Source organism: Parambassis ranga, chromosome 7 (genome assembly GCF_900634625.1).
Source record: "Parambassis ranga chromosome 7, fParRan2.1, whole genome shotgun sequence".
Taxonomy (NCBI): Eukaryota; Metazoa; Chordata; class Actinopteri; family Ambassidae; genus Parambassis; species Parambassis ranga.
Window position 1 is genome coordinate 9,568,698 of NC_041028.1, and position 27,901 is coordinate 9,596,598.

The following is a 27,901-nucleotide window of genomic DNA, read 5'->3' on the forward strand; positions in this document are numbered from 1 at the left end:
GTTGTCATGTGTCTATCCTGTTCATCTACACAACAGAGAAAAGGGAGAATAGTTTGGCATTGCTGCTCCTAAAATACTTCTATATGAATTTTGCTTTCATTAATTTGTCATCAGTCATGTATGGAGGGTGCCCATGGGTATGAAGTGCAATTAAACTCCAGTTATGAGTTTAGATAAACTATGCCATATGGACCAACAGATGAAACTGCTGTTATAATTAACTGATATCTCTATACATAATCAGAAAAAGCAGAACGCACTGCATTCATTCTTTCAGAGATTCTTACTTTGTGGCAGTTTCACAGCCGAGATCTTAATTTAATCAAATTGGATTTTGTTGGTGAGCTTCTCTTTCTCTCTCCTTCTTCTCTCAGCCTAAGCAGCAGCTCTCAAAGTTTTACTTCACAGTGATCATTACTTCTACTGTCTCAAAACAAATTGAAATTTCTGTCGTGTCACAACTGCTAAAACATAAACCAAACAAATATACCTAACAAATATACACCCTGAGTGTACACTGTTCTTAAGAAGAACATACATAAAAAAAGGTGCTGAAAGGAGGTGCTGAGATGCTTTGTTGTGTTTCTCTACCTCTGAGTTGAAGCGGATCTGGCAGACGTTACAGGAGATGACTGGCCGCTTGGTCTTGACCAGAGGAACTCCAAAGGTGTGATTGATCACAGCCTTCTGCACTGGGTCCATCTGAGAGAGAGAGAGAGAGAGAGAGAAATCTTTGAGTTATAAGTCATACAGATCTGTGCTCCTGAAGACCTGGTGCAATAAGTTGATAAGCCGATCTATCATAATGATGTCAGGGGTAAATGTGCTATGACCTCTGCCTCTGATGGTAGAAGGCAGAATACATAAGAGCACATCTTTCTAGTGAACCTAAGACTAAATGGTCACAGGCAGGTTGGATATTGAGTGTTTACCGTGTCCTTCAAATGTTTACAGTATGGCTCAGCAAACAGTGTTTATGACATGTTGCTACAAATAGGACACCTATTGCATCCCAAGCTCGGGCACCAGGCTGTTGTGACACTCACCAGGTTGTAGAGTCTCTCTGCTAATTGTTTCAGCTGGGATGTCCATCATGCATGTGGTGCTAAGCCCCTTGTATAAATTTAACTAAACTCACTTAGCAGGCCTCCAAAGTGACAATAGCTAAGCCCATGTCCCAGACACAAAAGACCCAGGCGGTACTGATCTAAAAGAGCTCCATTCCAATTACTTATCAGTGTTTGAAGCTGAATTTATCTGGCAATCACTGTAGTTGACCTTAGCATTAGTCTGGGCTGAGTGGCTGGTGCTGATTTTCACTACAGACAACTGTCCGGCACATGTTTGGAGATAAAGCAGACAACATCTATAAAAAAATGCTGTGACTGTGAAGGCAAAACATAAGGAATTAAACGTTGTGGCCTGAAGAACAAAAGGACGATGTTTTGAATTCATAAGGCAGTGAGGGAATTTTCCAGAGAGTCCTCCAAGCCTAATGCAAGCCTGTTGGTTTGGAGAGCCTGACAGACTCTAATGACTCAGTTTGGTTGATCATTGCGTTTAATTTGGCTAATCACCAAGTTCTCCCTCAAGCTATCTAACACCCAGAGCCATGGTCTCATTTCCAACTGGCATGATGACCTGAGGAGTGAAAGGGAGAAAAGAGGCTGAAATGAATATTCTCATAACTCAAGCACAAACAATGAGATTTTTGCACAGTGCTCGTTACTTGGCAACTCCAAAAATAAAGAAAGAAAGATGGGGAGGAGCCCCGAGACATTTAGCTCGGTGGCAGGATGATACAGAAACACACCATCTGGAAGAGTGAATGAAGGAGAAAGTGGGAGAGGGAATGAATTAGGACAGACAGAGAAAGAAAGTGAGGGTGAGATAGAAAAGAGCCAAGAGCCAAGGCAGAGACAAATACAGAGAGAGAGAGAGAGAGAGAGGCCCAGGCCGGACATCCTCACATTGCACATTCTTATCTCATTTGGCTGTCTTTCCCATACTCCACGTTCCATGATTCCCTCTATTTCTCTCCTTAGAAACAGCCTGAAGCAAGCTGCGTCAGTTGTGAATTTAAATGGATATGAGGAACTAGGGGGTGTGGGCGGAGAAGATACTGAGCTATGAACTGTCTGAACATCAACACAGCAAGAATAGCTCATATGTATTAGCCAACAAAAAGGCGAGGACATCAATTAACCATGCTTCGACACAGTTTCAGCAGTCACTGCAAACATCCACCCCATGTATGTCAAGTGTTACTTGACTTCAACTCTGTGCTCTTAGTGTCCAGAATCTGACCTGTTATTCCTTCAGTCTGAAGAAAGTTTAACAAGAGGTTGAACAGGCCTGGTGGAGCAACTCTACCCATGAATCATGGGCTTCTCCTCCACCAGTGATTGCACTGCTCTGGGTGTGGGTCAGCTATGATCCATCCAGTTGATTCAGCTGTTAAAAACACAGTCCAGCTGCCAACGAGCCTTTTTGGAAGGAGGCTCACATGGCCTCTCACCCAAACACTCCCCGAACATGTTTTCATTAAAGAGGAGCAGAACATTATGATGTAACTGCAGAGGGATTTTCCAACTCTTAGTCACACAATTTTAACAAATTAAAATGTAATTCATCAACTCCATCAATATCTCTAAAGTGAATGATCCGATATAGTAAATAAATCATCACGTGGCAAATTATGGAGTCAGTGGAATGTAGTGAAAGCTCAAAACCACTCTGACTTTTGTCTCCTTCAGCGTCCATGTCAACTGCTCTGCAGGACATTAGGACCCAAACAACTCAACTTAAAAAGCACCTGAGTATAATCCATCAATGCACTGAGGCATACGCCTACACACCCACAACATCCTTTCACTGTGTATTTTCCTGTGTTGTTTCTTTCTCTAGCATGTTTGATCGGTTTCCTGAAACACAATCTTAGGAGCAGTTTGAATTTATCAGTGAAGAATGTACCACTCAGTAGAAGCACAGTTAAAACAGCCCTCCAAATCTGAGTCCACTGCTTTTTTTAAAGATTAACTACAATGCTCCAGTGATGCACTCACCTTCCTCTCCTCTGTGTCTGTAGAAGCTTGGAGCTGCATTGGTCCTCCTGTGTGTGTGCTGCCAGCTGAGGTGTGTGTTTGGGTCTCAGCATGTGTGAGACTAAGAGTGTGTGGTGCACCGTCCTCACTCATTCAGCCTGCTGGTGGGATGTCAATACTGAATAAAGACTAACTGACAAAAAATAAAACTGTAAGCCTAGTGATGCATTGCCAGCTAAGATTTCTTCCTTTTGGCACACTCTAGAAATCTCTCCTTTACTCTTTGATTCAACACATGACCTAACAAGTGGCTGTCTTTTTTGTTCTGCCTGCTGCTTTCCTCTCAACTACTTTTGTGTTTTTCTGCCTCACGCTTCCCTGTAGAGAGTGAGTTTCTCCTCCCCTTCTCTCTCTCTCTCTCTCTCTCTCTCTCTCTCTGTCTCTCTCTCCCTTTCTTCATGCATACCCAATCTACCCAGATGCAGGCAGGATTCTGTGTCGTACTGTCCTCCTGCTTGACTCCAACTCCACCCCTGAGCTTATACCATCTATCAAATGTCATCATCAGCCATGGGAGCATTTTCCCTGCCCCCGCAGTCAATCATGAATAAAACTCTCTGGTTACTTGCTGCAGTGGATTGTAGACTGTAATTGCACCAAAGAGGCAACATACTCATTTTAAAACATGTAGGGGAGAGTAGAAGTGTAGTTAAGGAGGACCTGTGCTGTTTGAAATTGAGCTCTTAGTGGGAAGCAGAGTGGAGAAGTGAGATCAAATCCAACAAGTGCACCAAAAGACTTTGTCCATGAAAATGTTGTGTCCTTAAAGCCTACTCAGTGCTCAGAGTGTGTGTCTATATCAGGACCAACTACTGCAGTTAAATAATTCAGCCTCGTCACTGTCTATGGGCACATTGGGTGAGACAGGCAGGTAGAGGACGAATCGCATTAGAGAAGCATTAAAGCTTTGGGAGAGGCTGTTCCTGTGCTATGTGGCTCAATGTGAAGTAGAGTCTCATTAAGACTGTACAAACTCAGCCCAGATCACTTATTAAGACAGAATGATAGAATAACTAGCTGCAGGCTCAGTGCAGGGACATTTCTCTGTGTTGTTGCTGCTCCAGTGTCGTGTCTTCATTGACAAATTACTTACATTTGTCAGAGAGTGGTGCAGTAAAGCAGCAGGAGGCTAATCTACAACGGTGGAAATGGTACATGAAAAAATCCCTGTTCAGCCTAGCAAGCCATAAAAACAGGCAGCAATGTAAACAGCTGCAAACACATGCTAAATGAAACATAAACACTTTTGAGAAAGCTATGATCTATGATTTTCTCCACAGAAAAACACAGAATGAGCTTTCACTCAGCAGTTTCCCCTTTTCTCTACATTTTCATAGCATTGTATACATGCCACAGGCCCAATACAACAAAGACCAGTGGTACACCTCAGGCACCACACACTCTTCTCTTAGACCTTTCAATTAAATACCATCTGTAACATTAGAGTTTCAGCCAGTCATCCCTCCATTGTTTTCAATACAATGCGGTAAAATGTGTATGTGCTAAAGCTAATGGGTCAAAATGTCCTCCAAACCTCTCCTCTGGCCCCATCTCCTGGCCGCACAGCTGTAGAACACCAGTCACTCCGGGCTGCCTTGCAGTCATCAGCAACAGCAGCTAATACTATTCACATTGTCCCTGGGGACCTTCAGACATAGTCAACGTTTGACGGGGAGTGGAAGGATGTTTCAGAATGAAGGCGAGAGGAAGAGAGAGAGAGAGAGAGAGAGATCCGGAGGGACTGTTGCAACAACAGCAAGACAGAATACAGACAGAACAACCAAGAATGATTTCTGAGCTGTGCTAACAGAGGCAGGAGTGCCTGCATAATATCTGTATCTCTATTAATCCATGTCTGCTGGGTGTAGTGCAGTTTGGTGGTGGAAATGATTTCTCTTATGTCATGGCCTACTGAGGGCTATTAAAATAACTTTATTGTTAAAATGTGTTTCACAGTGTCTGGACTCCTATTACTATTCCTGTAGTGTCATGCATGGATAAAGCAAGATATTTCCAATTAGTGAGAGGAGGTTGCTGTGTGTCTGACACATGGTGGAGGATAGAACTGTGCTGCAGACACAGTCCAGGAATAGCATCCTGCTCACACACAGTACATACAAAGTTCACAGATTTTACAATGATCAGAAGAGTGTTTTTTTTTTTTGCTGGAGTCTGAAGCAGCAGCCGTTACATTATGCTGAGCTGGTTGAAATGGAAAATGTCTCTGAGGCCTAATCTAAGTGATAAGATGTTAGTTAGAGCCTGGGGAAGAAGGAACAGGAAGATGCCTCTCCTCTCCATTTAAATAAATACCACATCAAACAAACTGCGGTGTTTGAAGTACACAGCTATAAGGATGGCCTTAGAACTGCTCTTTAATTCTTCAGGCTTTTAAATTTACATTTAAGGAATGCAGCAGAGAGTGTGTATGATATAAAGTCGTCTTGGGAGTGCCCTGCTGCTCTAATATGTTTGGCTGAATATTCATTTTTAATGTAAACGTAGCAGGAAAACTGAGTAAAGCTTAAATCTGAAGGTTAGTACATCACCTGTGCACAGTGCACACCAGGATAACACCTTTCAGTCTGTGTGTTTGTTTGTGTTTGTTTGTGTGTCTGTGTCAGCTCTCACCGTGTTGAAGTTGTGAAAGAGGCTCATGCTGTGTGGAGGAGGGGGGGTCTCCATTGGGAACTGCAGGAAAGGCTTCATGTCTAGGTGGGGCTGGATCACCGTGGGGGTCCGCAGGAATGTTGGCACTGCAGCCCCAGCCCGGTTAATGCCTCCTATATGCAGAAAAAACACAGAAAAGGTAATGTTATTAACTGTACTCATATTTATTCTAAATACAAAAAGTGACAGGCAGACAGTGTGGTTTTTGATAGATTCAGTCTTTGTTTCCTGGAATGCGCAGCTGAATACCAAAAAAACCCAATGAGCTATAATTGCACTGCAAAAGCAATTATTTCCCTGGAACAGAGCAAAGCTATATGGCAGCCTGGATAAAGATACAATTTCTAATCTGTGAGAAAAAGCTGCATTTGGAATTTTTGAATGCTCCAATGATTGCTGTGGACAGATTTTTTTTTGTCACAACTTGACAAGATTGAGTCTGGCATTGATGCACACAGAAATGGTGTGATATTGAGGCTATTGAGAAGAAGAAGAAGAAGAAGAAGAAGAAAAAAAAGAAGAAGAAGAAGAAGAAGAACTCGTCACTGAGACATTTCATTATACAGTCACATCAAATGAAGCAGGAATGCCACGGAGAAGAAAAGAATGCCACGGAGGCTGTGGGGATTCCTCTGATCCACCTGCCTGCCAGTCTGCTCTCCTCCCCTCTCCTCTTCTCTCCTGGGAGGCATCTGCAGCTTGATGATAATGAGTTTCATCTCAGCATGGGTTGCTTTATGTCGTCCTGACTTGTGCACTGCAGCCCGATCACTTAGTTATGTCTCATTACCACGTGAATAAATCATAGACTCTGATTCCTCTACTCATGCCTTACACATGTTCTCTGGCTTTAACTGGTTCCAAAACACTGTTTGACTGGATTTTATAGTTAATTTACAAACAGCACTGCAAGGGCACACACACAAAGACACACAGACACACACACGCATTATGCCAGGGTTAATTCTCCTTTAAAAACATGAGAGCCTTAATGATACATAGTTCCCCTCGTCATTGCTCCCATCTGGCTTCTCTTCCTCTTCTCCTTATCCTCCTTCGTCTTCTCTTTAACCTCTGTCAAGGATGATAGTGATGGGGCCCACACAGCAAAACTCAGCCTCAGCAAGCTCTTAGATTAAGCCTCTTAATATCCACAACTGGATTTCTATGGCTTTCAAATTCCTCTGAGACTTAAAGCTCTGCCGCTCTCCTTTTTGGGATTGCTATAAGCTACTCTCTGGCTCTGTTACTTGCTGTCCCTCGCTCTGCTTCTCACTGCAATGCATTTCTACCTGCCTCCACACTTTCACATGGTAATGTGGGCATTATTTGACACCTCTGCATTTTCACTGAGCTTTATGTCAAGTGAATGTGATCAGAGAAAATAATGTGACTGCTGTACCAAAGAATGCGCTGGTACCAGATAGAGTCTCCAAAGTTTGGATTATAGAGAGTGAGAGAAAAAGACTGACTTTGTCGAACTGTAGTGAAAATGCTGTCTCAGCTGAAGCTCAGCTGCCTTCTGCTGCGCATCTGTAGGCCTCGAGGTGAAAAAGCCTGCATCATTAACTCTCATTAGGCATGTAAGTTTCCTCCACTGAACAAACCACAAATATACACACGCAAACACATGTATGAATGCTTAAAAGCATGCTCGCACACAATATTCTTTAACATTAGAAGCAAGGTTAAGACCTCATGCCTGTTGGTTTTTCAGCTGGTTGTACTTGTTTGTTGTACTTGTCTCAGCTACAAATGTCTGTTTATATGTTGATATAAAATGTGTTTGTTCCAAAGTAAAATGTATGCCCTGGTACAAATTTCTATGTATGTTTCTTTGCTCTTCCTAAATGTTTATGGTGATGAGAGAGGATGGGTCATGTAGCTGTTTCTCCTCCACCACTACCTCCATGACTGATGGAGGCTGCTTGTCCTCTCTTGCTGCACCACTACAAACATGACTAATGTGGTGCTTCCTGCCTGCATTCATCATAACACTGTCCCACATCTTGATGCATGGTTTGCATCTGTGTGTAAGCATATGTGTGTTTTTTGCTGAAAAGGAGAGACACTGTTTGCTGAAATTGCAGAGCAGTGTTTGCAGCTCTTTACTGAGGCTGCTCTTGAGCATGGAGACTGTTACTGGCAGTGGGTCAGGCAGTGTCTGGCAGACAGACATACAGATTAGTTGACCGGAGACCAGAACGTGTCTCCACTGCAGCAGGAGGAGCTGAAATCTGAGAAGGTAAAAAAAGAGCCGAGGCCCAGACAGGAACAGAGAGGAGCTGCTGTCCTTTGAGCAAAAGACAGAGTCTGTCCCATCAGGGATATATATGTATGTGTGTGTGTCTGTGTGTGTAAGAGAGGAGGCATGTGTGTGTTTGACAGTGTGCATAAATCAGAGTGTGGCTGCAGTGTGTAATTACCCCATTAATTTAATCTCTCTTTGGGGATCTTCTTACAGTGTAAATCAAACAAAGTGTTCTTTTGCGCAGCAGTGTGGCTGCATGTGACCTGTGCAAGGTCTGGTGCATTGTTTTTCAGTGTGTAAATAAGTACATGTTTGTATATGGTCTCATTTGGCTCAATTCTGCATAACAAGCAAACATTTTCTTAGAAACAAAACACACAAACCACAGAGCATTACTACCTCTGTGCAGTAAAGTGGAGCTTCAACACTAGCACCAACAATTCCTTACTAATTATAACACTTGTAATGGGAAGAGATAAAACAAGAGAATTGTGGAGGACATTTCATTGATTAACTGATGAATCCAAACTGGAAACTGGAAAAGAGTTGAATAAATGGAAGAAATAACTCTAACCTGTTGTTCTTGACTAAGTGAAGACAAAACACTGTCTTTTCTTTGTGCATGCTTGTATTCCTTTCATCTGTTCTCCCCACTGGCTGTTGGAGCCTGATCTGAGCAAATGTCTGTGTGAGACAAATTGACAGACAGGGCTGTCTGGAGGAACTGAGATGACTTGGACAGTGATTTGGATGTTGTTAAACCCTCTGACATGCCAGGAATCCTACCAGGCTCACATGGGCCATAATCAGAATGCTTAAGCAGCCTGTGGGGCACTGCCAGAAGGCTTGGAGTGGCTTGTTTGTGTGTCTGCATGCATGGTTCAGATTCTGGAGAAGCAGGTTTGGATCTTAATAAGTTCTAAGGTAATTTTTTTAATTTTTTTTAGACTGTGGACAGCATTGAGTATCAGTGCATATTAGTAAGTATAGTAACAGAATACAGAAATAAGAACATGTTATTTGTCACAGTTACAATTAAATTGGATGGTAATCAAAATACAGTTGTATTATTATAATAAATAGATTGCATAAGGGGAGTTATGTTTATGCATTTCTCACTGTGAATTTAAAACAGAGTATGCTGTGTATGCAGCATACCTGTCCACACACATCGTAACAGTGATGTTGACACACACCCAGGGCAGGAATGCCTTTCTGTCCTAGAACACAACAAAGCACACTGCTATATAGCACTAACTTTGCTTGCTTGGAAAAAAAGCTGCCTTCCAAAAATCTCCAGTTGAAGTAACACCTTGAGGAAAGTTTTATTTTGACCTGTTAAAGTGCTCGGTCATTGAACACAGATAAGTCTGTTAGCATTGTTAGCATGGCAGCAGGTCTAGCTAACAATTCATACATCACTGGGTATAGACCAATATGCATGATATGTAAGATGTTTCAGGTTAAGTTTATAACAGACAACAGTGTAAAGATAACTCAATTCTGCACACAGGGTTACACAATATAGGCAACATATTCCTGTACTGTCCTCGCACATTAAAAAATGCAGTAAGAAAGCGAAAAAGACGAGGAGGCAGAGAGGAAACAGTTAAAATGTAAACTGCTGCAGCAGAGACATGGTGTAGATGGGGGGGAAGGAGGGTTAAAATTAGAGAGGGGGCTGAAGAGAGATCAAAGGAGAAAGTGACTTATTCTCCTATTTGGAATAATTCGCCAGCCTGCGTGGCCCTGATAAATCTGCTATTGGCTACTTTCCTGCCTCCACTTTGGAAATACATATATATGGGAAATACACACACACACACACACAAATACTAAATGCTCTGCAATCCTATTTCTCCGTGTGACACATTTAATTCCCTGACTGTGTGTGGCTATCTGTGCCTGGGTGTGAACAAGTGTAGGCAACACTGACAATACAAGTAAAGAGGGAAATAACATTCACATATGGTCACTGTTTATTTTTTGTCTTTCCTTGGCCTGTGTTTTAAAAATTAGGACCCAAGGGATCATACAAATATTAAAGTTAAAAGCTATTTCAAACTCCTGACATAAATCAAAATGAAAAAAAGGATGGAATTCTAAAGAAGGCTGGTTTCATGTGATCGTCTTTATATGAGGCTCTATTAATTGTTTTATATATTACCATATGTCATTTCAACAATAAATATGTAGAAGGTTATTATGCTTCTGCAGGGTTGTGTTCACTCCAGTAAACCGTCTTGAAAAAGCTGATGTGGGAAGAATCGCATGAGAAAACACCCGATGGTGTTTTCCTCGTCTGCATCCAAGACAAAAGACTGTTTCTAAAATCTAGGCTAAGAGAATCCTTTCATGTCTTAAGATTATCTAACCGGCTGTGTAGGTTGTGCCACACTGCGTTCAGCCTTCTTTCCCATGGGCGTTGGGTGCATTCAGGAGAGAACAATGGCAGCAGGGTAGTTGGCACCAACCAGGCTGGACACGCACAGATGTGCCAGAGCTGTTGGCAGTGGAGGCAGGGAGAAGGAGGTACCAACAGTGAGGTTGCCAAGTGCCGGGTTGTGAAGCAGGCACCTGTCCTGTTCATGGCCCAGAGGGGAGAGACCCTCAGTCAGTGCTGTTAGATTGGAATATTACTAACTTTACTGACCTAGTGTGAGGGATGCATTGAGATTTCAGCCTCTAAATCCTGAGAAAACCCGCCTTTGGCTTACATTATTGAGAAAACTCTGAGTCAGTGAGATGATTTAAAGAGACCGGGGAGCACTGGGAGCTTCCTGAACATGACCCCAACATAGCTTCTTGTCAAACTTCCTTTTTCAAACACTCACACAGACATTGGCAGACGTAAGAGTTCACAAGGCTCAAACCATTAGCAGCTCTTAAATCCATTTGCTGACAGTTCAGAGGATGCGGCTTGCACATTGACTAACTAATGGCAGAAATATATATATATACACACTATTTCATTGCTTTTTATGAATGCAGTTTTTGTGGTCAGATTGTAGTGTGAAGCTGAGAGCTGGCCATATATCTGTCTGTATTTGTCTTACAGTCTTTCTTATCCCTCAGCCTGATTCCTTCTCGTCTCCCTTATGATTGGCACAGTGTGAATTCAGTGCTGTACACAGCTGTGCCCAGGTGTAGAGCAATAACAAATTCATTTCAGCCATGGAGGCAGTATGATAGAGTGTGGACATAATGTAAAAAGTGGGGGAGGGCAAATAAAAATGCAGCCTTTTCCATATTCCCTTCCAGTCTCAGACCCAGCAGGACACTGTAGCTCCCTTTCCTCTGACCACAAGCACAATCAACAGGACTACAAGCGGTGCCAGAGGCCCAAAGGAAAAAGAAGTTTTACACAAAGGTTAACTGATTCAGGGCGCCCAGGTGTGTGGTTGAGCAAAGCCCCTTGATCTGTGGCTGCGGTCAGTGGTGCAAGCTCGATTCCAGCTTGTGCTCTTTGCTGCATGTCATCCTCTCTCATTCACCCGTCACTTTCTGTGTCTTTCTATCCACCATAAGAATGCCTACACAACAATACACACACACACAGGGGGCGATTGCATGTACCGTGTGTGTGTACACACTGAGAGTTTTCCAAACGATTGAATTTACCTCTCCTACTATCACCTCAGTGCTCCTGTTTTTACACTTATGGAGAGATGTTCAACACAGCCCCAAAAGCCCAATTTCTCTAACTCACACATCTGCCTGTAGTTGTGTTTATCATAACACATAACACTATGTTTTACTTTACCTCTACATATGTAGCTCTCATTTTCTGATTTGGAGCATATAATCAACATATAAATACATTCACCATCACATTATGTATTTAGCCAAAAAAGGGAAAAAAGGAAGAAAAAAAAAAGGAAAGACACGAGCTATGGTGCTAGAGAAGCAATTGTTGCTGCATATCAGTCTGGACAGGGTTATAAAAGCATTTCCAAACAATTTGGAAAGAGTGAATTTTCCATCCATTCCAAGGTCAAACCATGCAATGTTTAAAAAATATAAAAAACCCAAAAGCTACATCTCAGAGCCTACAGGAGAAGCGTCTTCTGTTTAAAAAGCAAAAAGCACAACTGAAGTTTGCATCTCAACAACCACCACCTGGGCACCTTGTATAAACAACTGCCTAAAACCTCAATGATATGAAGCAATTCTGTGAAGAAAATGTCTCCACAGCGATGTGAGAGACTGATAAAGTCATACAGAAAACCATTATTTCAAGTTATTGCTGCTAAAGCTAGATTATAAAATATCAAATCACTGGGGGTACTTAGTATGTTTTCGGCCACATTTTTGCTAAATAAATAATGTCATGCTGACAAAAGTTGTTTGAGGCTGTATTTGCATAATACTAGGACCCACTACAATCAGATGATTTATGATGTTTTGTAGATAGAATTGAACATGACTGTACTTGTCACCTCAAGATCTCACTGTGCAAAGAAAGCACTGAGCACGTCATTAGCCATAGTTTGACTGCTGGCTGTATCCTGAGCTGTTTACTTGCCTGGATGCTCTCTTCACAGACAGCTGTGGCAGCAGCATCCTTCCTCCAGATAACTGCCTCTGCCTCTGCTACGAATGAATTATGGACTCACTGTGTCTGACTCACAGGTAGTGATGTGGCTCATCAGAGGAAGCACTGGGTGCACCAAGGCCTGCAGATTGCTGCAAGTCACACGATAAAGTTTCGTATGCCAGGAATGTAAAACAATGCAAAACAAGAGCATGCTTGACTGCCAGTCACCACAAGAGTGTGCTGCTGGCCCCTCTGTAATTCTCAAAGCAGTAACTTGTTTTATTTAGTTCCTAAAAAAATATTATGAAAAAAAAAATACAACCTCCTCCCAAACGTTATCTTTCCAATCTTTTCTAATCATGGTATGCTAATTTCCAGTTTCCTATGAAGGTTAATGCATGCATACAAGGTATGTAGAGATAAAGATCTGTTTGATTTGCTGCCTGGAACTGCTGGTGTTATGCTACGGTTTAATAGTTTGGATTATGCAGGTGAAACGGGAGAAGCTAAAACTTGTTTCAGTGCCACAAATGAGAGCTAGATAGCCTAGCTGTTTGCATTTGTGTAGCATGTAAGGTATGTGTTTATCTTTTTGACAGGATGAGTGTTTAGCTGGTGTAAAACGGTGTATAAAGGGAGGTGAGAAATGTTGAAATGCAGTAGCTGTTCAAGTATGAGAGCACTCACACACACAATCACAACACAAAGTGCAAGGTCAGCAATGTAATCTAAATGGTGTTAAAAATGCTCTGAATATTTTTGCTAACATCAGTGCAGCCTAACTGCACAGTGTTTGTGCACATTCCTGAGTCTGTAGGTAGGGGGTTAAACTTTCTCTTCTAATTGTAGATCTTTCAGATTTTACACAACCTACCAATTTAGAGAACAGCTATTTTGCTATTTTATTGTACTGTAAAATACAGATAAAGTACAGGCTGCAGCATGTATGGTAGGTATTATGCTAAGTGGCTGGAATAAATAAATGGCAACAACATGAAGGTCACACAAAGTTAAAACAGCTTAGCATAGTTTAAATTGTTCTGTGACAATAGAAAAACACACACACACACACACACACACACACACACAGCTAAAAGGGGTTGTTTCAAAAGATTTCTAACATATGCATTAAATATGCTTCATATAAGACAAAGTAAATGCTCCACCTCCCAAAGGGCAACATTGTGTTTAATGACAGACTGGATAGGGAGCTAATGACACCCTAGTGAGATAATATGACACTGGCAGGCCTTAAAAAGCCCCCCAAAAGATCCTACCTTGATCTCTCTTAAGTAGCTGAATCAAGGTTGGGAGGATTTAATTGCCAGTCTGTCTCTTTGGTAGACACAGAGGAGCTGACTGGGGATTCCAAGAAAGATGGAGAGCAGAAAGATTGGCTCTAAGGGATGAGGTGTAATGCAAAGATAATGGGATGGAATGAGGTGAGAACAACCTGTCTTTGATGCCCCTGCTTACCTATTATTGGCTGACGGACCATAACTCCAAAACTGTCTGGAATACGCGCACGCACACACATGCATATACACAAGGACCAGAGCACGTGCTTTAGCCACAGAAGCAGATGCACACCCCTTTAATCCTTCAGATAAATCTCCTGCTGGCTCCTTGTCGGCCAGCAAATGAACTTTTGGAGGCTGTTGGCTTTTGTTACTTGCGGGGTGAGGGATTGTGTGCTGGCGGAATGAACAAACACAAAAGGCCACTCGCGCACTAACATGCACACACAGATTTAATGGGCTGATCTCTCTGGTGGAGGCTCTTCCTGATTCCTTAGATACTTTAGATATGTTTTGATCAGCTGTACAAAACTAAATCTGCTCCCTTTAAGGCTGGATATGTTGTATCTTTCCATTTGAAAGCATTTAAGGTGTGCTGGTAAAATTATATTTCTCTATTACTCCCAATGTGATCGATGTATGGTTTGTGCCCGTGTTCCACCTTAAATCAATGACAACAGTGATAATGATGATGTGTTGGTGGAGTAGCCGTACGCTGGGCTTCATGTTACAACTAGCACAAGCCCATTCAGCACAGGATTAATAGACTTAATGGAAATATGTCTGAATTGGCCTCTGACTCATTACTGAGCATTCCAACCTGATGTTTATCTCCATAGCACCAACTATAGCCCAGGCACAAAATGATTTTGCAGTGCAAGGCTCAGCAATGTGTGTGTATGTGTGTTCGTGTGGTGGTTGACAGTGAGTGTTTGTGCTGTTTTGAGGTCAATCATGACAGACAAATAGCTGTCAGGGTTAATGGGAGGGGACAGGCAGAGATGATGAGAACACAGAGAGAACAGCACTGTGCAGCTCAACACAGGCACAATCCAGAGACAAGTCAGACAGCGAAGCTACAGTGTTCACACAGAGAGACGGTCAGTGTGAAACAAACACACACATTTGAGCGCGCGCACACACACACACACACACACCTGTGTGGTCAGCCTTGTCAGGCCATCAGCTTACAATAGCTTCCTAATTTGTTAGCACAAACGCTGACCCACAAAGGCAACAATATTTTATATAACCTTAGTTTGCTAATGGATTCTTAAAGGAGTACAGAACTAAAGTCACCATTAAATAATTTGCAGTTAATGTGAATTTAAGCCGTCTATATAATCTAGCATTCCATGTGAAGAAGTAAGTGACCTTTTCAAAGCCAAGAAGCAACAAGTGTTCGGCAATATAAAGGCTTGTCTGTAAACTCTGCTAGAGAGCACTGGGGTGAAACAAACACATAAAAACATAGAGCCCAGCCATTTCAGAGGCTTTGGGGACAGCAAGTTAATAATGATTACACTGAAAGCAAAACAGACCAGCACCTTCACAGCAGCTTCTACATTCCTCCCCTGTCCTCTGTTAAATTCCCTTCTGTCTGCTCATGTCTTTCTCAGGTTTCTATCTTTTTATGTATTTTCCTTTTGTAATGTAACATTCCTCCTCCCCCGGCCAAAAGCCAGTCAGGTTGGTAAGACGATCGCAGTCTCTGTCCATAAGAGATGTGCCTGAATATCACTCGCTGTAGGCACTGTCTGAGTCAGTGATGGATGGACTGCTGGAATGCTATGAAGGAGGAAGCAAGGCATTACTTTGTTTTGTCTGTTGAGAGACAGTAATCCACTGCACCAGCAGCTTATGCAGAAAGGAGAGAGAATACATAGTGTCTACAGTGGTGCACTGCAATGTGAGCAGGAGTATGAGGAGATACACAACCAGAAAAAAGAGAGAGGCAGAAGGAAGGAGGACAAGGTGACATTCTTCGTCTGAGAGAGCAGAACACCAGGACATGTAACCTTCTCTCCCCACCTGGCCGCTGCTGTCTGTTGTTTTTCCTCCAGGCAGCCTGCTCAAATCTGTTCCCATATCTTTTCCTGCCACCCAGCCCCCACGTATACTCCTTCTTTTCTCCCCCATCTCCTCCCCCACCTCCTTTATTCAAGGCTGTGGTCACACACCCAGGTGGAACAATAGCCAGTGACTTTATTCCCATGCACCTCCCACAGACCAGCGCCCTCAGGTATGAAATTCTATCACTCAACCACAAACAGGTGGATAAACCCATATACACTTCGGAGAAGAGCAACAAAGACACCAGATTGTTTCTCAGATTAGACCCCCAGCCTGAGGAGAAGAGGAGGAGGAGGAGGAAGAGGAGGAGGCAAGATGGGTCAGAAAATGCAAATGTTAGGAACTGAAAAATATACAGCCTTATTGTTTGAAGAACACTGACTATAACGTGCCCCTGCCAGTGTTTGCCAGTCCATTTCATTGACTCCTATTCCCGAAGGAGGGTGGAGGGCAAAATGCTATCAGCCTAATAAAGAGGGGGAGGAGACTTTATGTGGTTGACAAACCACTGCTTTCATTTAAGCCCTGCAGTGTATCGTCTATGAATATGGAGTACCCTAACAACAAGCATGTCCTCTAACACGCTGCTCTCTGTCCATCCCAGGGCATTTCTACCACAGCCCAATCTTTTTAAGTGCTGGAAGGTCTCCTCTGTAATGTCACTTGTCATTGGTGTGACCACAGATGACACTTTTGTTTAAATCAGCATCCATCACCTGAGGTGTGCACGCTCAGAGAGCAAGTTATCAAGCACTTTTAAAGATTAAAACAAGATGTGAGATTTGAAAACGCTGAGCTGAATGTGTTTGCTGACATATTTTTATTTCTGTTTTTGAACACACACACAAAAAGTCCCTCTGTGGTCTCTAATTCCCCTGGCATAGCTCATTATATGAAGGAAGGAAGCATCCTTGAACTAGACCTGAGCTCATTTGTCAAACGTAGAGTGCAGTGTTTCCTTTCTGTTGTCTCACACATAGAAGCAAAGTTGAGAGCAAGCTTCAGGCTTTTTCATCCCACCTCTCACACCTTTACATTCAGCTGAGGCATATTCAGCATATTTTTCCATGATAGCAGGTGATACATTATTCAGCAAGCTCTGGTGGATCTTGGCTGTAATAAATCTTGGATCTATTGACACAAGAACCACATGCTTGCACACACAAACTTACCTTCTCAAGTATTGATGCTTGATGAATAAAGAGGAACTGAGCATCCATGAATCACACCTCCATGAAGAGATCTTAAACAAAGTGCACCACGGATGAAAGGAGTGCTTGCCTTTTGAAAAGCTATCCAAAGGAGCATAGTAATGAGAGTAGTAATGCTATCAGACGCTGAACGTGGTGCAATATGCTTGTTAAAAGTGACAGCTGAATTACATCAGAGCTGTGTGAAGAGGAACACAGCTGAAGCAAATGTTCTGACCTCCGTTTCCTCTGTTCTCTGTGACATTTAAGGGCACCTTACTGTAGGTGTGCTCATTCAAAGCATAGCCTACAACAAGGCAGCAGGAACACCTGGTGATGTAACACTGGTTTGCAAATGGAGATTCGTATTATCACTAAAAAGCAACTCCACAGAATGTGTGCATCAAAATTAGGAAGAGGGAGTACTCAGCTTGTGAAAACATATGTGTAGCTCTGAAGGGAGTCTAAGAAGTTAGGGTTATCTTGTTTAGTGTTTGGAAAAGGATAACGCCTAAATATTTCTAAAGCTGGGAGTTTGAGAGACGCTGAGAGTGTTCAAAGCTGGAGGGTCTGGTAGTTAAGTTCCATTATGGGAAAATAAATTCTCCTGTCATGATCTCCTAACTCTTATTAGGTGTTTACAGACTTATTGGTGTAACCATGCAGTGCATACAAAAGTGGATTATTGTGTGTTTAGAGCCTTCATTGGACAGTAAGTAGAGACAGAAAGACTGACGAACTTTGATTAGGCAGAGTGCTGACTTGACATAGTCTTTTGTTTATCTGATGATTCAGGGAGTCTGTGCACCCTCACGCTCTATGCCTGTCCTCTACCTCCTCCTCTCTCACACCCGTCTCCATGCCATCCACTACTGCCATTCAGTGACGTAGTCAGTCTAAATAAGGGGAGGGGGGGTTGAAAAAAGAGGGGCAGCTGAGTTTTTTGAGAGAGCCGAGAAGAAAAAAGAGAGAGAGAGTTCAACGCTAAGGCTTAGGTGCTGCTTGCCTTTGCAGGCTAGGCCTCATTGTTATTATGATTTATTTTTTAATGAGCAGTGCTGCCCTCCCCTCTGCCATACAAAGCCCTGATTGAATCTGGCGTTCCATTAGCATGTTAAAGAGGCCCGGCTTCATCTGTGAGCTGCTGACTGACAGTGGATATCATCTCTGTAATTGCTCCATATACTGGACGTAGAGCCAGCCAGAGAGACACGGAGAGAGAGAGAGGGAGAGACTGTGGTGGAAGTGGGGGTTGAAGACAGATAAGGGGGGAGGAATTAGGATTTAAAATGGGGAAGCAGAGGCAAAGGGAGGATTGGGATTCAGCTTCATTTCTGTGCATCTCAGTTTGGTTTGGTTGTGACCCCATGCAGAGAGCTGGGAATAGTCTGATTGAATAAGTGTGTTTTAAAGCTACAGTCATAGCCCATGACACGTATCAAGGCAGTAACAGTGTTTCATAAGAGAAGCTCTGCCTGTATGACACATTTACATAATAAAATCATGTTGCATTGATTTTATGGTGATTTTTGTTGTTGTGCACTGTAGGGGCATGACGTGTGTGTCTTAGCCCATGTCCTCTCTTCTCTGCATACAGAATATTTTTGCTTTATTCTTTCTCTCCATTTATTCTTGTACTTGCATTTTCAACTCCTTCACATCTACTCCCTCATCCCCCGCATCACCGAGCACCTCCTCCACCCCTTCCTCCACCCCTTCCTCCATTGCTCTTGCTATTCTCTTCCACAGTTCCTCTCCTTCTCTGCAGTAAATGGCAAGTGAACAAACCATGTGATGGAGAGGAGCTGCAGAAAAGATGGTTATCCTAACTCCACATGCCATGCATCTGAAATTAACACCCCCTCCCCTTCTTCCTCTCTTTGCTCTGCTGTGGCAGTGTGACATGCATGCAGTCCCACAGCATCATCAGCTTTGTGTATTAATATTGGAAGACAGCCCAATGGTACCATGGTGAGTGAGTGTGTATGTGTGAGACTAGCATGTGCAATGCCAGCACATTTCTGTCCCAAGGAGGCCAGGTGACAATGAAAGACGTCAAGCACACATGGGTATGCAGAATCTGCACAGCACTGCAACTCGATTGTCAACATGCCATGTAAAAAACCTGACTCATTAAATGCTATAAATTGCTTCAGCGTGCCCTAAAATTAGAAAATGAAAAGTGTTGCAGCAACTGCCCACATACAGCTGTTGTATGATAAAGCCTGACAATGTGTCAGAATTCATTGGATTTAAACTGGAACAATGTATGTGTAAATAATGGAAACAGAGTTCCTCCCATTTAATATTTCCGTTTTATTTTACTGTTTTTTGTTGTTTTTGTATCTTTATGAATATTTAAGCATGTCCAGTAATATTTAATTTATGAGAGCCACGTAAACCTTTTAACCTCACATTCCACTGATAGTTTAGTTGTACTTTGGCTACAAAACTGGATCAATATCGAGTCAATATCTTATACAAGAAGAATTCATGAGCGCTGCCCCATCCTCCTTCGAGTAATGGCCATGCTCTTGACAAGACATGTTTTTACTGGTCTGATAGACATGTTGCTATAATTTTTAATTGTCATTTGATAATAAATAGACTTGATTTGGGGCTATAAATAAAAATCTCGATGCACCCAGCGAACATGCAAACACACCAGTTCACTCACATACGCTACAGTCCTCTGCTACCCCCCAGGTACTCCCTGCTCCACACCGTATAATCTCTAACACTCTCAACACATTTACATGACATTACTGCTGAAGTGCTATAAAATGGGTGCGTGAATAGCAACTGCTGAGATGTATTATTTGTTTCTGCGTATGTGTGCCTCTAATTGTCTTAAACCGTTTCACCCATGGCCTGTAAAATAACGTGTGTATGAAAATGAAATTTGACTTGTCTGATTGTAATGATCTCCTTTGGTCTCCAGTGTGTTGCTCTGGGATTAGCATGGTAATCATGAAGCATGTTGACACACACTGTTACTCAGATTGATGTGTTTGTTTGAGTGTTGGAGGGCTGCACAGCTTTACACACTGACTGACTCCATTAGCCACTTGCTACTAATCTGAGAGTTAATGGCTTTCCCCAATGATGTCGTTCCTATGCACAATGTTTTATTCAAATGCTTGCAGAGTCTGTTTGTAAAGTGTTGAGATCTATCACTGTTACATTCCCTTACACAAACACTATGTCTAAATCAATGTAGCCACGCCTGAAGAGGTAGTTTATCACCGGCAATTATCCTCCAAGTAATACCCTTTCTGGTCTGTCTTGAACCAAGCAAACAGGACAAGCCAGAGTTTCAGATTCAATGAATATTGATGCAGACCCTGAGGCCAATGCTGACATATGTACAGTGTATGTGTGTGTGTGTTGATGGATTTGTCTAAAGAAGATGACAAAGAGCATCAGCTGCAATAACACAGCAGCCACAGGAAACAACTGTCTTCATTTGAACCCAAGTTGATGCCTAGTGGCTTCTATTGAAAATGTGTCCTGTGATGAAATGTCATGTGAGTATCAAAGGCTGCAAATGTACTATTTGGAGGGATTCTTAATTTTAACTACCTTCAGAGGAACGATTTGGTCATCCTAGCTAAAATGTATTACTTCTTATTCCTTATTCTTTTTCTAAAAGTGGTGTGGCACCCATTATCATTTCCATGTGTAAGAATGCATTCTGCATTCTTACACATGTCATTATGAACGTGTGTGTGAGTCTGCTGAGACCAGGGAGGCAGATGGAGCTGCGTGTGCTAGCTACAGCCAAAGGGACAGACAGATGTGACGCTACAGTGACGACGACAACAAACCATTATGTAGCCTTTCCTGTTTGTGTCCTGCGTGCTGCACACCTCCCACCCCCCATTTACTCTCATCTCTCTCCATTCTGCTATCAGAGTCTCAGACTGCGGCAGTGCAGGGCAGTGAGATGGAAAATACAGTGATTGTTACTGACGAAAATACAGGGGCTCAGTGAGAGGGAGACTCTAAAGGAGAGGAGGAGCAATGCAGGGGGGGCTCGGAAGGATGATGGAGCAAGGGGAGAAGAGAATGGAGGAAAGGCACAGAAAAAGAGGGAGACAGAAAGAGAGAGACAGAGCACTGGAGCAACACTATGGTTAAGGTCAATGTGGCTATTGAGGGGAGAGTGTAAAGAATAACTGTTCCACTGAGAACTCATGATTTTGTGAATATTTGTAAAATAATAGAATGTTAGAAGGCAAAGAGGGGGGGCATGGGCGGGCTGAACCATAAAGAGTCTCACCTTGTTCTGCACCATGCACACACAGCACCCCAGCTGTCATCCAGCCTCACTCTCTTTCTCCATCAGGGCCAGTGGGGACATGCATCATTCATGAGCACAGACTTATTTGGCTGCGTCATCTCCTCACATAACTGTCAATAACTTTTTCTGGCTCTGGCTTCACCTTTGCTCCAACAGCACAGTGCACAGACGGCATATAGCTAATCTGAAGTGATAAATAGCATTTTGCCTGTGATGCAGAGGTGACTGCAGTAAGTGGCTTGAACAGTGAATGGATGAGGACACATTTCTTTCAATTCTGTCTTTTCATTAAATTACACATTAACATTCATCTTATCAGCTGCACTGTGAGCAAGCACATGTGCAGCAGGGGTAATTATCTAAGAACTGCGATGTCCTGCCCCCAGCACCCTTTTTGTCCAGCTTGTCCTCTTCACTGAGTGCATGCGTTGCAGCCTGCTGTTAGGCTGCCTGCTGTGAAGGTCACCCTCCCTGCAGCTATGGATTACACAGGCGCGCACAGTCAGGCAGAATACGATACTGCCCTTGAGGGGAGGTCTAAAGCTTGGACTGACAGAGACGAGCCTTCTGGAACTCTTGGACCCACCAGGATCTGTGTGCTCCTGACCCGAGTTGTAGGGACAGCCACAAGAACCCTACCGAGGATGCTTATATGCCTGCAGCAAACCAGTAGTATACAGGGACACCAGGCCATGAAATGCTTTCAAAGTAATCAGTAAAATCAACACTAAAACTGACTAACTGGTAAAAAGAGGATGGGACATGGGTTATGTGATATGGGTTCTAGAAAATGGTGGAGGCTGTGCAACGGCACTTCGAACGTGGCATGGCATTGATTTTTTTGACCTACTTCTGAATGAGTTGCAGTGATCAACATGTGATGAAATACTGTAAAAGCTTCTTCGACCTTCACAAGGTCAGCAGGAGAAACACACAAACAAACTGAGTTTAGAGATGCTCCATTACAGGAGACATTACCACAGCAAAGAGTGAGAAAAATACCAGATAAATTTAGCTTATTTTATCTTTAATAAAATGCTAATATTTTTTACTAATGAAAAAATATGGTATACTAATAATAAACATATAGAGAACATCAAAACACCAACAACGGAGGCATGTGTTATCTTGATGAGGGATATTTTTACTGCTATGAGAGATATGAACACTTAACTGGATGTACAAGCGTACAAGAACAAGAACATTTTTTTTTAGAAAATGTTAATTTGGAGTTGTTTGGATTTTCTGGTGATGCTTATATTCTTTAAGGCATGTTACACTTCATCTTGGTCTACGGTGTTCTGGGTTGGTAATTTCTACCTGCACAATCAAGGCAATATAGAAGATTAATTTTTCAAATTTTAGCAGATGCTAAAACAACATCTGCTTTTAAGTGTTTTGCTTTTTTTAAATTCAAATATTCTCTTTGCAGACACCAGGAAAACTAACAGGCATGAATGAGACAGTTCAAGACACAGGGGGGAATTTAATCTGGTCCTGATCAGGTAATATCAAAGTGCCTTCACAGAAACATTCTGTTTTCTAGCCCAAATTCTAAGGTGGGGGGGATGGCACCTTTTATCCTGCAAAATGGTGCAATGAGGGTCAGCGTCCTTTGAATGGAACAGCAGCCATTTGACAACGGCTCTCTCTGGAGTCATGCCACTGTTTAGAGGTCGGAGGAGACAAAAAAAATATACTCACACACACACAGACACACACATGCATGCACAGACACGCTGGCAGATCGTGTTGTCCTTTGCTGGCTTGGCTCTCCCTGCTGTGACCTTAATTTGTTCTGTCTTGAGTATGAGTGCCCACCGGGCAGCTGATGCACCTCAAGGGAACAAGCTGACAGCATGTGTGAATATTACATATACATATGGGTTAGAGCATACGTGGGATGAAGACAGGGACAGACAGGGGAGACTGAGACAAATGAAATGCTACAAAGAGTGTGTGTAGGTCATCTGTGTTTGTGAGTGTGTGTGATTCTCAGGTGAGCTGAAGCCTTCGTCACAAGTTAAAGCAGAGGAGACAGGGATGTGGAGAAAGCCATGCTGAGTGCAGTGGATGCAGGGCCACCAATAAAAGCAAAAGAACACAAGCTGTCTCCTTGCAGGCTAATCCTCTAATGAAGATTTGTGGCAGTGGCTGGCTGGTGATTATTGGCCCAGCAGAGACAAAAACTCATCTTCGGTGTTACTGTAAATACAATCTCTCACATTTACACAAGCTATCACAGGCACAAATGAGAAGATTTAGGATGGGGGCAGAAACACTGCTGTTACTGTAGGTTTGGGCTGTTGTTCTCTGACACGCTGTCAAACCCCTGACACTTAATTAATAAAGCAAGCTCAACCATTAACCAACATTATTCAGATGTGAAGAATGCAAAGTGAAGTGTCTTATGTTTACGCTGTTAGTCCTGTCTCATCGGGCCAATCCTGACTATGCTAATTTTATGGAAATGCTTGTTTCCTTCCTCCTCTCTGCCTCCCATTTGTTTCATTTCATCGGTGCTCTTTTGAACCACATTAACCGCCACTGTCTGAGTGTTATTTAGGAGCTGTGTAGAACATATGATCATCCATGCATCCCATATTAGAGACTTCCAGTGCATTACTGACAGTGAGACATTGAAAATTCAGTCTAGAATTCCACCCACTACTGCTGTGTGCCTTTCAGAAGCATGTGGCTAAAACCACCAACAAAATAAACCTAGAAACATAAGTGATTGACCTCAGTTACCTATTTACCCTGGTGTCCCTTATAGCCTTCTAATCCACATCTCTGGCACCTCACCCTCCCAATCCTCCCTCTCTCCTCCCCCAGGCAATGGCAGGGAGCTGTGGTGCAGGTCCTGGCAGAGCCCCTTCTCCTTTCTCTCTCTCTCTCTCTCTCTCTCTCTCTCCCTCCCTCCTCCCCCCTCTTTTTCTCTTTCTATCTGGTGGGTAGGGCTTTCTGTGCTTGTTCAGTGGAGAACTTGTTTAGAGACAGGTGTGCATACCAGACGCGTCCATTAAGTCCTGCACCACGCGAATCCCATAACTACCTGCTAGAGAGGCTTCCCCGGCTCTCATCCAAGACTGAGCTAAAACTATTCCAAAGAATCCTTCTGCTAGCTGTAGCCACAGTAGCTGTCAATTGGCAAGATGCCACAGAGGGCAGGTCTGAGCTCAGTCTACTGCCACTGTTTTTATCACCAGACCTAATCAACCAGTATACACCATCAGGACACATTGGAAGAGATTTATTTGGAAGGTGTTAGGTGTGGAGGTTTAGGCTATTTTAATTGGTTCATGTAACATTAAGGATTAAAAGGTAACTTTAGGCTTACAGCAAAAGCTAGTGGCATTTATTCATTTGTTTATTCATTCATTGCGGCTGCAGTTAGTCATAGTAAAGTGTTTGACTGGGTGAGGACACATACTGAGATGTCCTTGTGGTTATAAGTTCAGGCAGAGCTGTATGACATTACCAATAATGTGTCAGATTTACTGCTCACATTTCCTCATTGCATGAGTCAGATTAAACAGAGATACTGCAGCTGCATGCCATTGGAAGACATCATAGATTTCTCCCCGGAGCCATCGCTGTGACCAAAAAAAAAGAAAATCTCTCATCTCACTGTTTGCTCCTTTATTTCTTCTCTCACCCCTTAAGTCTCTGTCCTCCTACACCATTCCTTCAGTCATGCTCTTCCATTCTGTGCTTGCTTCATAGACTTCCCTCTCCTCCCCTTTAGCTTCCTCCTCACTAGCCATGTCCCTATGAATTGACCTTGCTGCAATTCAAGGAGAATTGATTTCTCTTTTGGTCTTTGTGTGAAACCCTATCTCAACAGCACTCGGAGGAATTTCCTCTTTCTCCCCAGAGCTGGATGAAGCTAATTCTCTTTCATGAGTCCACTTTTCACTCCATTTTATCTTCGTGCCTTCCTCTTTCTCTTTATCTCCCCCCTCCTCTTCTTCTCCTCTTGTGAGCACACAGAAATAGAGCAGGCATGATTAATGCAACATCTATCGCCGCCAAACGTTAGCTTTGCTCAACCTTTTTACGCTTGGCTGCTGTCTGGGAAATTGTTATTCTTGCATCTTCTAACCCTGATGTGGAATTATCACATTAGTTTATCAATAAAACAGCTTCATTTTTTACTTTTTATAAGTGTGATTGGCAAAGAAAAGACAATAGCTTTAAATGTGTTGATTGAGTCTCATTTTAAACCATTAAAATGCAATTTTAAAACAATGGGAAACTTTTGAAAGTGACTTCTTTTAAAAGTTTTTGGTATTAAGGTAATTCAATACCAGTATTGGCAAAAGGGCACACCTGTGTTGTGTCATGCCAAAATTCATAAACAGGGGCATTTGACAAGACATCACTAAGATAAAAAGAAAAAGAAGATAAAGACATCAAGAAAGTAGATGACAAAAACATGAAGGAAGCAGTATGCAAACACTAGAAGGTTGCAGCATGAAGAATCATCTGTGCCTCTTTCCACTTTGTGATCAGACTGCCTGTTGAAGCATACAGAACATCTTCTAGGCTTCAAATCCCAGGTGTCTTGTAGCCCCAGGATCCCCCAGTAAGTAGTCAGCCCGCCTGCCTTGGTGAATGCACTAATGTGACACCATAATCACGCACAGGTGCATTTTTGTGCTTCACAGAGCAGCAGCAGCAGCAGTAGCAGGCTTTTGGTGGGGGCAGGTGTTAGCCCTGGTGTGTGTAGGATAAACAGCACATTTTATACAAGATGTGCTAAAATAAAACTGCATGGCATATCTATTCAGTGTTTGAGTAAAACAAAGTATCTAAAATAATCTATTTGGAAATAAATAAATAAACTACACATGCCCTTGCATCATTCTAATGCTAATGAATGGTCTTTGACAGAGGGCACTGCAGAGAGGCCAGTGGAGCAGTGGGAGTCAGTAGAGCAGCCACCTCCACCTCCCTTTGCTCTGCAGTGCTACACACACTGATGGGCCACAAACACACTGATGTACTCACACAGACACAAAGGCTTGCTTTCCCACCAGTCCAATAACAGGCCTATTCATTAGAGTCTCTTACAGACAGTATTGACAGCCTGCTGACACATAGTCACTCCAGCATAAACAAATGGAGCAGTAGAGAAGAGCAAAGGGGAGAGATGAAGAAAAGGAAAAGACCTGTTATAGTGGCTTTTTGACTGAGGAGGGATCTCCACAAATGAGCCAGAGAAAGAAGAGAAAGAGAGCTGCCACTTGTGCCACTTATTCATAAAGTACTGTAGCCCCACACTGTCCTTAACACACTCATAATGCAGTCTCCCTTCAGATAGGTGCCGCATTACTCTGGTATCCCAGGTCACTTCTGAGATATGTGACCTGCTGTAAGTACAATCAGGGGAATATCCATCTCTTGCTACACAGAAGACTTATTAAAAGGCAAAGCGGGTCAAATGCAGTGAGCTACTCATCAAGCAGTACTGTTACAGCTATACACATGGTAAGAAAATACATTATATATATTTTGCAAACCAGTATTGTTAACTGCACCTTGGCCAGAAAAAATGCACAAGACTTGAAAATGTATCTGCAGAAATTTTAGCATAACTAAAGCATTCCAGTTATATCTCAAATATGCAAAGAAGCCTAAAGCCAAACTGTGCCATGCATACCAAAATGCCCTCAATAAGCAGTTATAATTAATATAATTAATATGTCACTTTGACATAAACAAAGGGACCAATGCAGTCATACCGAAAATGGGGGGGGGGGGGCTACTGATTGGGAAGACATATTCTCTAGTGTCTCTTTAAGCTCTTTAACCAGGTGAGTGTGTGCAAGCAGGTGAGAGACCTGAGTGAAACAAATGAGCTATAGGTATGCAGACAGGTCAACAGAGAGACAGGCTTTATGAAGACAGATGAGACAAGAGTGGGCACACAAACACAAAGACAAAGAGACAGATAGACTGCATGGCCCTGAGCTCAGGAGGTCAGTTCTGACTCTAGCGGACAAGACAGATAAGACATAAAGCAACATCCAAACATGAACTGACTGTGACATGACTGAAGCTTTACCACCTAAAAAAACATAAAGACGCAGCTCAAAAAGAGGATTTTGGATTTGCTTGTCAGCTAGTCATCATCCAACATCTTGGGTGACAGAATGTTACCAACGGTTTTATCAGAAATCCATACCAGGAGCTCCCTGCAGGCATCCAAGAGCAGAAAGCGTAGGAGGGTTTTTTTAGACAACATGGCGACTGATCACAGTGACACAACAGACAATTGAGAGGCTCTACACCAACAGGAGACCGGTGATCATGTTCTCTTTTAGGTCGCCATTGTTCTCTTGCTGCTTTACTGTGTTTTCTGTCCAAATGCACGTATACAAGAGCACATAACAGCAGCAGCCCCATACTCCATAACTTGGTGCAGAGCCCGTCAGGCAGACAGCTATTCTGGCTGCCTGCAGGTTTGTAT

The 27,901-nt window shown here is 42.7% G+C and overlaps 1 protein-coding gene across 4 annotated transcripts in view; it reads right to left on the reverse strand.

The window, feature by feature from the left end:
* Positions 1-27,901, reverse strand: part of znf385a (zinc finger protein 385A) — a 52,605-nt gene that overhangs the window by 16,764 nt on the left and 7,940 nt on the right. For 2 of the 4 annotated variants that reach the window (XM_028410215.1, XM_028410216.1), the window contains exons 2-3: positions 5,736-5,887; positions 592-702 (exon numbers count right to left, since the gene is read on the reverse strand). In XM_028410215.1, coding sequence (XP_028266016.1) covers positions 592-702; positions 5,736-5,887 — 263 coding nt within the window. Of the gene's footprint in view, positions 1-591; positions 703-1,577; positions 1,638-3,065; positions 3,460-5,735; positions 5,888-27,901 lie in introns of those variants that run through there. The other 2 variants (XM_028410217.1, XM_028410218.1) reach the window with 2 other exon arrangements.